The following is a 16,072-nucleotide window of genomic DNA, read 5'->3' on the forward strand; positions in this document are numbered from 1 at the left end:
AGTCCTTACTCTGTCCAGTATATTTATTCTCTCTTTTGCATGCATACGCGCGCGCGCACACACACACACACTAACAAAGGCTGCATTCACACAGCAGTTTATTCCATTTCCTCAGCATTTCCCTAACTTTTAATTTCTGTATTATATTTGAACTTTCACATGACATAAAAGGCACTTCAGGAAAACTAATGGAATATAACACTCATCTCCGTGTTATTCGATTCCACAAAAAATCAATTTACAGCCCCCTTAACCCTCAAAACCGTGGGAGTAAAGTGATAAAATTCGGGGCCTGCTGTTTTCATGGGGGAACAGGAGGCTGTGTGTGTGGAAGAAGTGGGGGACAGGAAGCTGACCAATTGCATTTGTTGTGTTACACCAGTCCCACTGGTATGACTGAAGGTTAGCATGACCTGTTCATAGAGTGGTCAAAAAGCCATAGTGTCATAACATTGCAGGTCCTGCAGTGTGAAAGGAACATAGGAAAACTGATGCAATATTCCCAGTGGCGGAGGAAGGGGTGGGTGGGAGGCGGGCCGCCCCAGGTGCCATCTCTGAGGGGGGTGACAAGGCACCCCGTGGGGGGGGGGTTGCCTCACTGCCATCGCACCGCTGCAGCCACGTGTGGAGGATCCTCTGCTTGCGGCTGCAGCAGTGGTGGAGGGATCCCACCGTCATCCGTATGACACCGTACAGCACTGTCGGCAAACTGGGCTATGTATGGTGCACATGCGTCGTACGTACAGTGCACGCACATGCGTCATACGTAGCAGCGCATGCACAGCGCCACTCGAGCATTGTACCAACGACAGTGGGTTCTGGCGGCAAGCCACCCAACTACATACAGCACCATGCATGCACCGTATACAGCGGCGCACACGCATGCACCGTACGTAGCAGTTTTGCGCATGCGGCGTACATATGACGCAAGCACATGCCCCACCGGCCGGTATGCCCCGCCCCCAACAGCCCACAATAGGTGGTGCTGGTTCTCCATCCTTCGCCCCTGAATATTCCCCAAAGGCAAGCAGTATCAAGAACGTTAACTGGACTGATGGCCCAGATGCCACCAATATTCCAAGTTACTTGTGGATACTACTGACTTCCTGAGGAAAGGACAATGCATTGGCGACCTCCCAGAGAACAGCATCCCAGCTAACATGGATTTTGAGGCCCTTACAAAAACAATACAAAGATGAAACACCATCCTGTTTGGTGCTACCGGGCATCTAACCACCAAACTCTGCCACTTCCCACTTCCCCACAATTACTTCTATTCTGTAAAACAAACAGGCCAGTCTCTATGCAAAGTAATGCATAGGACACAAAGCAGACCCCAGCCATGTTCCTTGCTCTTCCTAGGGCACATGGGACTAGCCTGCCCATCTTCAACCCTGAGAAGCACCCATTTATGTCTGCCAAACTGCAGGAGTCAAATCACAGGCAAACACAATTTATGGGTGTTACATATTTAAAAAGAAAGCTTGCTCCTGAACTTGGGAGGACCATCATTTCAATAAAATTATACTGGCCCAGCTGAAACTGTCTGAAAATCAGTACTCCCTTTGTCCCCCTTTCTGGCTGCACCAGACGCAACCTGAGTGACAGGCTTCCAAACAGTGTTGATAAAAGCAAACCGCCCAATATCAAGCTGCCCATTGGCGTTTAAAATGAGAATTGTTTGTGTATAGGGGGAGAGGCATTGCTGCAGACCTGTGCTGCCAGCCACAGCAGAGCTCAGTGGAGGGAGAAGCCAGCTAACCAGCCAATTCTCAGGGGGGTACTTGCCTGGAGGCAGAGTCCCTATGCAAGGTCCAGCCTAGTCCTAAGGTCAGGAGTATCTCAGTTCATGTAGTCAGATGATCCGAGGGTCAAGAAAGTCGAGGCTCCAAGGTCACAAGCAGCAGCAAGGTCTGGCCAGGAACAATGAATGTTGTTTCCAACACCTAACTGAGGCCAGAAACCCTGCTTAAGAAACCTGGAGCCAGCTGGCTCTCATCAGCAGCAGGTGAAGTCACTTCGCCTTCTGCTCCTTCAGGCTGCAGCTCAGCAGGCTGCTGCTCCTGGCCCATGACAGGCATCATTTATTTTTAAAATTATTTAAAATTAGTCAAGTGTGTGTGTGTGTGTGTGTGTGAGAGAGAGAGAGAGAGAGAGAGAGAGTAAGTAAGTAAGTAAGTAAGTAAGTAAGTAATGTCGTGTACTTGTATTAGGCATAGGTCAGTCTCATTTTGCTAAGCAAGAAAAGAGGATGGGATAAGCAGGAAAGGGAATTACTCTAACCCATAGCTAAGCGTAAGTGGTTTTGCTCCAAAACAAACAGCTCTGCCTTGTAAGCCCTCGCGGGGTAAGTGGGGAACAACGTGGGTATCTATAGAATCCTGCACGCACCAGCCGTCACTTGAATACTTTGTTCTGCTCTAGATTTTATTGCACCCCATAAACAGCATCTGTTAGCACATGCTCATTAATGTTTGTTTAACTTACTAACCTTGGTTTTGAAGGAGACTCATGTGTAACTTTTAACAAAGGTGTCATGAAATCTCCTGTACTTGCTTTTAAATGGTTCACATTAATTATGTAGGTCTGGCAGGGAAATGTGTAGCACATGCAAGACCATTGAAAGCAAGACCAAGGAATCAATGTTTTCTAAAATCAATAGTGCTGTTTATTCTTATTGCCTAGCTGCCGTCAAATCAAGCCTAATGTGACGCTTAACAAACTCCCTATTCAAGACAGAAAACGCTAACAGGCTTGTCTAGTGGCTCTGACGGGAAGCTCAACATCTACAACATTAGATTGCTTTATTGTGTTAATTGGCTCTGGAGGAGTGTGGGATAAATTTCTGGCATTTAGCGGTACTATTCACGCTTTCATTGCAGCCTCCCTTGAGGATGCTGTGACTGCATGTGATGGGTGCATAGCCAGAGTGTGCTCCTGCACACATGCAAGAATGATGGGAAATGAGTCTTCCACATTCCACTTGAGCTTCTTTAGTATATAACTTGGGCACATAAATTTGCAATGCCCAAAGGTAAAAAAAAGCTGTCAGAGTGGATAAAAATCACTATTTTTTAAAAAAAGAAAATGCAGAGGTAGTAAGTATATTTTATTTACTCCAAAATAATCTGGTTTAAAGTGGAATTTAATGTGGAATTTGTTTAGCTTCACATAAACTCTTAAAACTGAATTCATGACATGGTAACACAAAGACCTAATGTGTGCCTTTCTAGGTAAAATATCACATTGTGGAGAATAAAATGTTTTTGACATTAACCTTAAATATGCCACAATAGCTCACATAGTGGGTTTATTTCAATATTTATATCAAGGAAATGGCATGGATACGTCCCACTTCATGAAGAAACATTCTGCACAGCAACTACCAGGCTTTGCTCCCATAAAGTTCTGGGCACTTATTATTTCACAAGCCAGCACACTCATAGGTATGTCTTCTCAGATGTATGTAAGCCCTACTGAGGTCAAGGAAACTTACTCCTAGGGAAGTGGGCACAGGATTAGAAGTCTGTCTTCAGACAGAGCCTTCCTTTCATGTGTAGGAGGGGACCAGCCAAAGTGAATCTTGTAACCCAGGTGGGGGGGGGGAGCTTTTGGTCCTCCAGATTTTGCTGAAGTGCGGCTCCCATCGTCCCTGTCCATTGGCCATGCTGGCTGCAGGGGGCATGAGCTGGGCAACATTGGGGTGCCAAAGCTTCCTCACACCTTCCATAACTTCACAAATACCCCTTTGTCGCTGAGGAGATACATGGCAAAAGCACATGAGCTGCTTGATCAGGGTTTTGGATTGAGCTCCTGAGTGGTCTGTTTCATTGCAACAAACTATAGTGTTAGTTTTAATTGTTTCAAGCAAACAGTTGGTATCCGTTTTTTATCAGGTAATGCATAAATCACAAAACTAGCTTAAAACCCTTTTACCCTAGGTAATTTAAATATTTTGAAAAGGGGAAGTGCAAAGGGAAAACTTTAAAAGTGCCACTTACATAATATCAGATGGGCAGCAAAAATATGATGAATAAATCAGATTAATCAGTACTTATTTCAACTTTTTATGGACTGACTTTTAGGGCAAATTCCTCCCAAGGTGGCCTCCGTATAAAAACATGTTGTAACATTATCCTCTCCCCAATCTTAACAATGATTTAAAACAGTAATTTAAAACATTTCAAATATGAGCACCACACTTATGTGACATCATCTTATTCTTTGCTTTTAAAACAGAGTGGTTGGTTTGCGGAGAAGGGAGGGGATAAAGAGGAAGTAAGGAAAAGATAGTAACTGGAGCAAGTTATGGAACTTCCTGAGAGGAAGCCAAAGTTTATCAGCAGGGGAAAGCTCAAGGATATCCTAAACAAAGGGGAGCACAAGCAGAAAAAGCCACACTGGTCAGTTAGATAGACCAGACTTTGTTAGTATCATGTAAGCTTTCTGTGCTGAAACTCTGCTCTAGATGCTTCTGTCCATAATTTCATCCTTCTGGAAGTGAAGGGAGCAAACATGATTGAAGATTTTATAAAACACCCCTTCCCAGTTATAGAAGAAGAAAATATTTCAGCACGGTGCACCCACTGATAATTAACCTGAGCTGATGTTTAACTGAACTTTTGATCTCTCATTGTGCTGTATGTACTACTGTATAATGAAGGTCCTATTGCAGTTGCTGCAACCAGTGCTTTTTTTCTAAACAAAATGTTTAGGGGGTCCTCTTATTTTCCTACTCATTGAAATACTGCCCTTCAATGAGGCAAAACTTAGATTCACAAAATGTTTAGGGGTCTGCGTACCCCCAGGAAAAAAAGCACTGGCTGCAACCAGCAATCGGCTAAGGGAGCTGGGCATGTTTAGCCTGGAGAAGAGGAGGTTAAGGGGTGATATGATAGCCATGTTCAAATATATAAAAGGATGTCACATAGAGGAGGGAGAAAGGTTGTTTTCTGCTGCTCCAGAGAAGCGGACACGGAGCAATGGATACAAACTACAAGAAAGAAGATTCCACCTAAACATTAGGAAGAACTTCCTGACAGTAAGAGCTGTTCGACAGTGGAATTTGCTGCCAAGGAGTGTGGTGGAGTCTCCTTCTTTGGAGGTCTTTAAGCAGAGGCTTGACAACCATATGTCAGGAGTGCTCTGATGGTGTTTCCTGCTTGGCAGGGGGTTGGACTCGATGACCCTTGTGGTCTCTTCCAACTCTATGATTCTATGAATTTCTATGAACCAAACTCACAATGTTTGAAAAGAAGAATTAATGTATGATGGGTCTGTTAAAAGCTATTAGCTATGGCAGCTGAGCAAAGATTCCAGATTCAGAGATAGTACATACCGATAGTACATACCGAAGATTAATGGTTGGGAGTAGGCTAAGAGTTGGTGCCTTTGGGGGGCTTCTTGGAGGCATCTGGCTAGCCATTGTGGAAAACAGATGCCGAACTAGATGAATCCAGCAGGACTCTTCTTATTTACTTATTCTTCTGTTTCTTGAATTTGAGTTTTTTGCTCACTCATTTCCCCTCAGCAAAAAATCAAAGTTCTGCTACTACTTATGATGACATCCCATGCAGATTCATACAAAGCTTAGTAAGGATCAGGAACTGAGCTTTGTTAGGTGGGGGTGTCTAGTTTTGGATGCAACAGTCCCTATTCCCACAGTCTTTTGATTGTCCGAAGTGCTTCTGTGCCAGCTGCTCCTGCGTGGTCTGGTGCCAACTGGCTTTTTGCAGAGGGCATGGGCGTCACTGAGAAAAGGGTACACACCATGCAGTCTTTAAACAAACTTTTAAAAACTGATGACTGATGTAGTATCACCAAGAGGTTGTGATGTCTTATAGAAGGGCAGACATTTCTTGAAGGAGGGGAGTGTGCATACAATGCATCTCAGGTGAGAATCGCACTACTAGCTCTTATGGAACAGTGTAAAAGAGAAGTGGCTAAACCTGCAGTCCTAACCCCATTGAACCTTACATTTGTCCCTATTAAAATTCATTATCTTAGCTTGGGCTCAGTTCTCCAATCTGTTAAGGTCATTTTGAGTCCTGATTGTGTCTTCTGCAGCATTAGCTACCCCTCCCAGTTTGGTGTCACCTGCATATTTGATGAGCATCCTCTCAATTCCTTCGTCAAAGTCGTTTTTAGAGATGTTGAACAACAATGAGCCCAGGACAGAACCCTGTGGCACCCCACTTGTCACTTTTGACCAGGATGAAGAGGGACCAATGATATGTACTCTGGATTTTGTCATGTCAGCTAGCCACAAATCCACCTAATAACTCCCTTGCTCAACCCACATCTTACCAGCTTCCTCCCAAAAATATGATGGGGGACTTTGTCAAAAGCCGTACTGAAATCAAGATACACTATGTCCGCAGCTTTCCTTTGAGCCATCAAGCTTGTAACTCCATCAAAAAAGAAAAAAGAAAAGGAGATTCATCTGCCATGACTTATTTTTGAGAAGCCCATGCTGGGCCTTAGAAATCATAGCACCCTTTTCTAAATGCTCACAGACCAGCTTGAACGATCTGTTCTAGGCCCTTTCCTGGTACAAGCTCACTGGACGGTAGTTGCCTGGTTCGTCTTTCCCGCCCTCCACCCAGAAGGCCTCTTGTGCTGTGGTCTGTTTCCTCTTCAGACCTGCCTTCACTTCTTCTAACCCAACCATGTGAGTGGGAGCCATGTGAGTCACCACATGGGAACTTTTGAAGAGGCTACTAAATATTTTCACTTAAACTTTCTTAATGCTCCTTCATCTAGTGAAGGGGAAAGCAAATGTATTCATTAATATTTGTTTAGTAGACATGAACTATAACTGGATGAAGCTATCCAAGGTCTGGCTAACTAATCAACCTTGGAGTAAATTCATGCATTGTAAAAGATAGCTTTCTGCCCACCTCATCAGAAGGCCCATACTCAAACATACCATGTGACTAACTAGCTTGTTAAGAAAATTCCCAAATTCTGATCCACGGGCGACTCTGGGTCATTTCTCTATGGTAGTCTATCTTAAAGTTTTTGTGTGTTATATGCCTACCACATTTTTAAACTTAAAATCCATTGTTCTATATTGTTTTAAATGTTTGTTTTGCTTGTTTAGTTCAATTTGTGTTTTACGAGCTGGTCTCCAACTGTAATAATAAATTTCATTTCATTTCATTACCATGTGAATAGAGAATGTCGTGGAAACAGGGAAATCTCTGCTTCTCTATCGGCCTCTATGGGCCAATGAGGAGTTGTGGGTTCAGTGTTGTGGGCCCAACTCTATATCTCTCTGCCCCACAAGAAGTTAAACAGGCACTGTCCCTACAAAGTTTCAGATGCCAGGTCAAAACTGTTTATTTCAGGAGACCTTGGCACGCCGATTGCTTTTCATGTGTTTTACATTTTTGTGCGTTTGGGATCGTTAAATTCTGGAGGCTTAATTTATGTTTTAAGTTTATGTTTTAAGTGGTTTTATTGTTGTAAACCACTATTAGACCTGCATGTTGAAAAGTGGGATATAAACTTTTAAATAATAAAAAAAGAACAGAAAATCTCATAGCCTGTTCCATCAGCTCCTAGGCTCTTATGTTCACTGTACATAGATGCAGACCACACGGTTCAGTTGGAAAGAAAGGAAATAAGTGACAAATTGTGACATATAAACTGGCACCCACATTGCAAACATATATGTATGTTTTTAAAGACTTTCAGCCAATCTAAATAAGATTTTATGTTTTCTGATCCATCCTTCAAGATGACTGACACTTCCAATGTTCTCCTTTCGAAAATGCAAAATATATATATAAAATGAGTAGAAGACAAAAGGCTTTTTATAATAAAGGACAAACATTGAAATAACACCCCCTTACAAAAACTGTTTTTTAAACAAATACTTTAATTCTTTAATATTTTGTACAATCCAAAAGGTGCACAGATGGGCATTCAAGCATTCAGCGTAGGCAAATGTCCATATCAAAAACAGCAAAGTGATGTACTTGGGTAATAGTACACGTTAAAATCCCATAAAATAAATAAATTAGTTCACATTGTCTTCAGTGTGCATATGCACCTTAATTTCTATTGTGTTCTTGTAGCCTGCTTTAGAAGTTCCAAATCTTTCCGTCGGCTAGTATTTGCTCTGGCACAGCTGTACTCTTCCAGCTGCAGAGGGATATACTTTTCCATTTGGCCCAGGCCCTGTCTTGCAGGACTGGTCAATAGCTTGATCCAAGATGGTTTGAAGTTCCCTCTGAACCCAAAGAAGCCTATGCTCCCTGAAAGAGGAAAAATGCATGTTTCAGAACAGAATACACATCATCAATAATGGGCAACGGATTCAACATTTAAAATGTTCTGTTCCAATATCATAGCAAACTTTGAAAATTTATCAACACTGAATATGAAACAGAAACTTGCACAGCATCTTTTGCATTCCATTTCTAGAAAAGGAAAAGGCACATTTTAATATGTAAAAAGAAGAACACACCCTTGTTGTGAAGATTTGCTGGTTTTGCTGCTCCCAGGGTCATTAAAGCTTGAGAAATGTTAAGGTTTTTTATATTCCCTCTGGTGCTTAATACAACTATAGACCTGAGAGAAAGAAAATGAAGGGATAAGGTTGAAGGGGAGAGAATAACACTGATTTACTGCCACTAAAAAAAGTATCATGTTTTAAGTAGATATCTGTTGTAAGCTGCTTTGGAAAGGCAGCATATAAAATTGTTAAAATTGGTGACATCATAGCCTTGTGGAGATGAGGATTCAGTGATGTTTATTGACTTGGTCCTCTTATATGGCTAACAAAAACAGAATTAGTTGCAAAAGTTACAGAATCAAGCTTTTAGGGACATAGAATTTAGATTTCTTTCTAGCACATGCAAGATGTGCCCTGGAATACAACTCCTACTACCCCACCCGCTTTTTAAGTACAGTCATTCCTCGGGTGAAGTAGCTTTGGGTTGAGCGTTTTCGGGTTGCGCTCTGCGGCAACCCAGAAGTAATGGAGCGCATTACTTCCAGGTTTCACTGCTCGCACATGCGCTCAAAATGACGTCATGCGCATGCGTGGAAGCGGCAAATGCGTGGAAGCGACTCAGAGACGCGGGTTGAGTTCGCTTCAGGATGCGAATGGGGCTCCGGAACAGATCCCGTTCGCATCAGGTACCACTGTAACAGAGTACAAGAGTTCTTTCCTTAATTTCAAACACAGAAAGTGAGGTGATATGAACAATTCATAGCAGTGACACAGGTACCTTAAGCACCATTCTCTGAAAAACATTTAAGTATTATGAAAAGAAGCACCTCTGTGCATTTTTAAAAAGATATGCAAAATAGCTTAAATGCCACTCCCACAAAAATGCTATTTTCAAGCTGGTGTTTATACTGTATCACATACCTTTGAGGAATTCCAGTTTTGACATATTCTTCTAGATTCCTTACGTTTGCTTCAGAGAAAAATCTCTCCTTTGTTACTTTGCCAGTGCAGGCATCAATGACTACGGTAAGAACACCCTCAGCACTCAAGGGAAACTTAATGCCACTGACCTGAAATTACAGACCTCATAAATCACACTCCCCCGTTCCCCAAACCAGTAATTTGTAAATACAATAATCTGCTGTAAATTCACAGTTCCACTGCATTTATCATCATTTGGCTTACAGATGGCAATAGTGTATTCCTGGCAGTGAACAATTTCCTATGAATTAGTCTTTTCCTTCAAAATCTTTGCTGATAAGATTTCTATGGCCCTCAGGTTAGGGCTTTCCTGTTTTCTACTGACACATATCCATGTCCTTTCAACAAACCCCCTTTGGGCCCTGTAATAATGGCTTCTGATCCAGTGATTACAGAGCTCCAATTATTCTTTCGCTTAGCCTTAGGAAGGCCATCTCTGTCATCAGTGAAAGAGTTGTTCAAAGCCCCTTTTAAAAATCAGAAGAGAGAGAACCATTCTCGGAAGCTTCAGTTTGCCATGTTAAGGCAATTAAAAATGCTAATGCTGCAACTCTATTTTCCTCCGATTTCCCTGAAAGATTCAAGTGCATTTACCTGCCCACTGATTCAGTTCTAACCTTCAAACTCTGATGCGTGTAGACCTTCATTTCCCAGCCGCACATTTGGCCCCAAACCAGAACTAATTTTTCATCACTACATTTAACCCCTTAGAGCTGAAGTAAATATCCCCATCTCAGCCATCTAGGAACGTAAGAACAGCCCCGCTGGATCCTGCCAAAGGCCACCAGTCCAGCCTCCTGTTCTCAGTGCCCAACCAGATGCCTGTGGGAAACCTGCACTCAGGACTTGAGCTCAGGAGCAACTCTGGTCTGCCTCATGAGGGCCACCCACAGCCTTCATGGCTTGCAGCCACTGACAGCACTCTATCCTCTAATCATCGTTTTAAGGCAGAGGTGGGGACGCCGGAGTCCCGCAACACCTGGAGGGCCACAAACCTCATCCGCCCAGCCAGGGATGGTGGGAGTTGCAGCAATATTGTGTTTTAAGTGTTGCAACTTCCCGGGGACCTGAAGAGTGAAGGGTGGGTAATTAATAAATAAAGATAAAGCAACTTCTGGAGTACCACAGGTTCCACACCCCTCTGAACATGTAATTGTAAGAAGCCCAGCACACTACTGACATTCACCACTTTAAGAAATAGTACAGTGGTACCTCAGTTTACAAACTTAATCCATTCCGGAAGTCCGTTCTTAAACCGGGGCATGCCTTCCCTAATGAGGCCTCCCGCTGCCAGTGCCCTCCCACCATTCGACTTCCGTTCTTAGACCAAGGTAAAGTTCACAAACCAGGACACTTTTGCGGAGTTCATAAACTGAATCGTTCGTAAACAGGGTTGTCCTTAAACCGAGGTACCACTGTATTGACAAGAACTCAGCCCCCTTGCAGTTGCTTCCAGGTTAATGTCAGACAGATTAGAATCTGGTGTTTTCACTGTGCCACAATGTCAGACTACCCAAAATGGGGGACAGCACGCATTTGCATAGGTGGTTGGACAGCAGAAAAGAATATGTTCTACAGTGTCTGGCACATTCAAAAAACATCCGCAATGTCTATAATTTCTGGGGATGTTTAAATATCTGCCCTTGACAAAAGCTGAGGGGGAAATGTTCAGTTGGGCTAACATAAAGGCCCTGTGTTGGACTGGAATTATTATTTTTGAAATATAAGTGACCCTGTTATCTGTTGGATTTAAATCATAGAACTTGGGGAACCAAATTTTATTTACACCTGACTCAATTTTTTGTTTTTCAATGTCCCTTAATCTGGTTTGAATATTGCAATAAATATATTGATCACCTGAATTATACAAGAGTTCCAAGGCAATACCAAAAGATCTGAGTTGAAACCCTCTGGATTTATGAGAGTCCTTAAGTAAGAAAGAAGCAGACTCGAAGGTTGGCGATGGCAATGGCAGTGCAACCAGTATTTTATAGTGCTGGCCCACACCCAGTATTCAGTCATGTGTATACCTGGTTCTGCACACATTGCCTCCTACTTGATTGAATTTGGGATACGTCTCAAGAAACCTGAGTGTATCTTATTCTAAATCATTATTATACACTTTAAATTTAAATTTTACCAATGGTATTTTGAAAACAAATCAATATGCAAAGATGCTGCAAATAACAGGAATGCTGAGGATGCCAAATTATTCTCTTATTCTTTCCCCCCAAGTTTATGCTGATATGGTTTGTTCCTAAATGATCCATTTTCAAACACCTACACAGGTAATGGCATTCCTGCATGATGTTAATAAAGGCTTGGGTAAAGCAAGATTGCAAGAATACTTACTGAGACATAAGATTCTTCGTTCCTTTGCAATTCAACTGTGTCTGGAGACTGAATTTTCACAAGGAGGTAGGTTTTATGAGGATCACTGGTAAATGCCACCTGAATAGAATACAATTAATGTTTAAAAGTAGCCATTATATGAGTGTATAGTGTATAATTTTTCTCTTAGAACAGGAATGTCAGGTGACAGAAGCCTACTGTGTTGAGATTTGGGTGAGGACTAGAAAAAGTATATTCACAAGTACAGCATCATACAATAAAAGATGGAAAACCTTATATTCCTGTTGAAGCTTTAAAAAGTTGTTCAGTTCATTAAAAGCTTTTTTTTCCTGTAAAAGGAAAGCTTCAAAAACACACCGCAGAAAAAAACAGCACAGCACAGAGAAATGTGAAAGAAAGAAAAAACAAAAGCCTCAAAAGCGTAATGGAAAGGCAAGATTAAAGTGATTCTGATTGGCTTATTTTCCTCAACTTTCCCCAAGCTAGATCTTTAGGATCCTCAGCCACACCTGCTCCCTAGGAAGGGTTGGGAGGCAGGGCTGGATCTGCTGCTTTGCTCTTCCCCAATCCCACCTAGGATTCCCATACAAATAATGTTCAGCTGTGCAGTTTCTGGTCAGGCACATTCACCACCCTGTGTATCTGTCTAGCAGCTAACACTGAGATGATGCAGTGCTATTGGGAAGAATTTTGCTGGAGAAGACCAAGGTCAATCTAGCCTAGGATCCCATTTCTGACCATGGTGATTCAAATGCCTATGGGAAACCCATGAACAGAAATGTGAGGGCAAAAGCCCTCCTCCTGTGTGTGTGTGTGTGTGTGTGTGTGAGAGAGAGAGAGAGAGAGAGAGAGAGAGAGACTGTTGTCTATCCACTTCCTGTATAATGGAGCCCTGCTTGGTTGCCGCTTGAGGGTTTCCCATAATGGGAATGTGGTTGGCCACTGTGAGAACAGGATGCTAGACTAGATGGACCACTGGCCTAATTTAGAAGGGCCTTCTATTCTTATTCTTTCAAAATATACATATCATGCAGATGCAGTCATTTCCAATTGATTTCAAGTTTTGCTGAGATTTTAAACATGATGCTGTTCAGCAATGTGATTTCCTAAAACTTCTCATCTTATCTCATCTCATCTCTATCCATCCCATCCTTCAGTCTCTGCTTTGATCCATCAGGCCACCTCATTCTTCTTACATTCAAATCCTGCCCCATTTACTCATGACTGCGAGTGTCCTGTCAACACGGTTGAAAACCCTGGGAGAAACTGCAAGAGGTTATGCGCTAATCAACCATATCGCTCTTGATGCTGTGCCCTTTTCCCACCTGAGTGGAGCCACATTTCTGACAGGAGCCCGTAGTCTTTGTGGGCATTTTTTTCACCACAGTTGGCTTCTGGAAGTACTTTGGGTAAGCTTTTGTCAAGCAGTTACTGACAGACTTTGGCCGAAAGCTGGCCTGAATCTTGACTCTTTCACATCCCCGAAAGGAACAGTAACTGTGGCCATCCCTGTGGTATTTGGCTTGAAGAAACAAAAACAGCATCCTGTACATGAACACACAAAAACAAAGAACAGATCACACTTTATTACAAAACCAGCAGTGCTGGCACTATTCCTTATTTCACATGGCTCCCATGAGGCCATTTGCCAGAAGTCAGGCTACCTGGTATCATCACTGTATGTAATGAGCTGAGATTAGAAGCACCTGCTGTAAGGGAGAGGTCTTACCTGTAATCCCAGCTCGTTACAGTGCCTGTACAAAAGACACCTGTCGACAGAAGCAATCAATTCAGCAGATTCCAAACTAGCCACCATGACCAAGATCAAAGGGCTGTCCAAGGATGCCAGGGACAAGATTGTAGACCTGCACAGGGCTGGATTGGGCTACAAGACTATTGCCAAGCAGCTTGGTGAGAAGGTGACAACAGCTGGTGCAATAATTCGCAAATGGAAGAAACACAAAATAACTGTCAACCTCCTTTGGTCTGGGGCTCCATACAAGATCTCATCTCGTGGAGTTGAAATGATCAGTAGAACGGTGATGAAGCAGCCCGGAACTACACGGGGGGAACTTGTCAATGATCTCAGGGCACCTGGGACATAGTCACCAGGAAAACAGTTGGTAACACACTACGCCATGAAGGACTGGGATCTTGCAGAGCCCGCAAGGTCCCCTTGCTCAAGACAGCACATGTACAGGCCTTTCTGCAGTTTGCCAATGCACATCTGAATGACCCAGAGGAGAACTGGGTGAGTGTGTTGTGGTCAGATGAGACCAAAATCGAGCTCTTTGGCATCAACTCAACTCCCCGTGTTTGGAGGAGGAGGAATGCTGCCTACGACCCCAAGAACGCCATCCCCACCATCAAACATGGAGGGGGACACTTTGAGGGTGTTTTTCTGCTAAGGGGACAGGACACCTTCACCGCATAGAAGGGATGATGGACGGGACCATGTATCGTCAAATCTTGGGTGAGCACCTCGTTCCCTCAGTCAGGGCAATGAAAATGGGTCGAGGATGGGTATTCCAGCATGACAATAATCCAAAACACACGGCCAAGGCAACAAAGGAGCGGCTCAAGAAGAAGCACATGAAGGTCCTGGAGTAGCCTAGTCAGTCTCCAGACCTTAATCCCATCAAAAATCTGTGGAGGGAGCTGAAGGTTCGAGTAGCTACACATCAGCCTCGAAATCTTACTGACTTGGAGAGGATCTGCAAAGAGGAGTGGGACAAAATGCCTCATGAGATGTGTGCAAACCTGGTGGCCACCTACAAGAAACGTCTGACCTCTGTAATTGCCAACAAGGTTTTTGCCACCAAGTACTAAGTCATCTTTCGCAAAGGGATCACTTATTTCACTCATTATAATGCACATCAATCTCTGGCTTTTGTCTTGGGTTTTGGGGGTTTTTCCTGTTGTTATTCTGTCTCTCACAGCTACAATAAACCTACCATTAAAATTATGGACTGGTCATTTCTTCGCCAGAGGGCAAACAGGCAAATTTAGCAGGGGATCAAATACTTTCCCCCCTCACTGTATGTTGCATCTTTAGTGCATAACCACATAGAGAGGAAGGGGAGGAAAGAAGTAAGATGTATTCCGCAATTCTTCCTCTGTGCAGAGTGAACTGTTTGCACAATTTGCTGGGAAGCCTGGTGCATTCAAACCTTGGGTGCGTAGGGAAAGCCCTACCCAGAATGGCCTGAGATGGATAACAAAAGCCTTTGTTGAATGTAAACTTCATATTTTTCTGTGTACTCAGAACAGCCGACACTGCAGTGACCTTTGGGGAATTGACAGTTTGATAAACTACTGCATACATAACCACAAATCCTGATGATTCCTCTTAGAATTACATTCATTATATAGCTCTCCACTGACAAAAAACCAAGTCATCCAGTTTTTATAGATACTAAAAAACTGAACATTTAATTGTACTACAAATTATGGTTTTGTGGCAAATATCTACCCAGTGCTGTTATCAAAATAAAACTTTCTCTCCATTCGACTATTCTGCAATTCCGCCATTGAAGATACAGACACATAATCCTCCAGACTATTGGGAGGTGCAGGCCTCCGGAATGCATCAGAAGTTACTTGAAAAGTAGTGTCTGGTGGGTAACAGAGACCCACCCGAATCCAGTCATTCCTGAAAACAGAAAGTGACAAAAACATTACCATATGCTTATAAAAGCTTTTTCATTTGCTGCTTGCAGTGGTTATCATTCAGCATGACCACATAGTACTAAAATGATTTCTAATACTGTTTACAAGTATCCTTACCACAGAAACAAGAAAATTCCTAGTTTCAACTGTAATTCCTAGTTTACAGATATGGAAGTAAAATTAGCTGCAGCAGAATGAACAAAGTACTTTGGGAATTATTTTAGCTATAATTTTAAACCAAGACCTTCCAAAGTTCTGTCCACCATGCCATACTCATTTTGTGTGAATACTGAGCATATTTTTTCACAACATAATACTTCTGAAAGGACTGCTGGGAAAATTAGAACAAAAGAGAAAAATCTTCTGCTCCACAATGTTCTTTTGATAAGGACACAGGAACATTCAATGTGGCTTGCACATGAGGACAGCCTGATGACCTGTGCCACAGAACTTGGTTTTCTCATCTAAGAGGAAGTTTAAATCATTTATTAAATCAAGCTAGCCAATTTGCATTGTTAGTGCTGTCAATGAGGATTATGCTATGATATAAACCATGTGTTCTTCCTTTTGTTGTCATTGCTGTTTGTCTACGGCTGATAAGAGTTTTGC

The 16,072-nt window shown here is 42.7% G+C and overlaps 2 protein-coding genes across 6 annotated transcripts in view; one reads left to right on the forward strand and one right to left on the reverse strand.

Annotated features, from left to right (window-relative positions):
• GDA (guanine deaminase) overlaps nt 1–16,072 on the forward strand; it is a 462,724-nt gene that overhangs the window by 275,452 nt on the left and 171,200 nt on the right. The window lies entirely within an intron of this gene.
• CEMIP2 (cell migration inducing hyaluronidase 2) overlaps nt 7,863–16,072 on the reverse strand; it is a 58,845-nt gene continuing 50,635 nt past the window's right edge. For all 5 annotated transcript variants that reach the window (XM_083403332.1, XM_083403330.1, XM_083403329.1 and 2 more), the window contains exons 19-24: nt 15,267–15,446; nt 13,120–13,339; nt 11,795–11,893; nt 9,383–9,531; nt 8,474–8,577; nt 7,863–8,261 (exon numbers count right to left, since the gene is read on the reverse strand). In XM_083403332.1, the coding sequence (XP_083259458.1) occupies nt 8,065–8,261; nt 8,474–8,577; nt 9,383–9,531; nt 11,795–11,893; nt 13,120–13,339; nt 15,267–15,446 (949 nt within the window). In that variant the 3' untranslated portion in view covers nt 7,863–8,064. The remainder of the gene's footprint in view (nt 8,262–8,473; nt 8,578–9,382; nt 9,532–11,794; nt 11,894–13,119; nt 13,340–15,266; nt 15,447–16,072) is intronic.

The sequence above is a fragment of the Podarcis tiliguerta genome (assembly GCF_965153285.1).
Source record: "Podarcis tiliguerta genome assembly, chromosome: 11".
Lineage (NCBI taxonomy): Eukaryota > Metazoa > Chordata > Lepidosauria > Squamata > Lacertidae > Podarcis > Podarcis tiliguerta.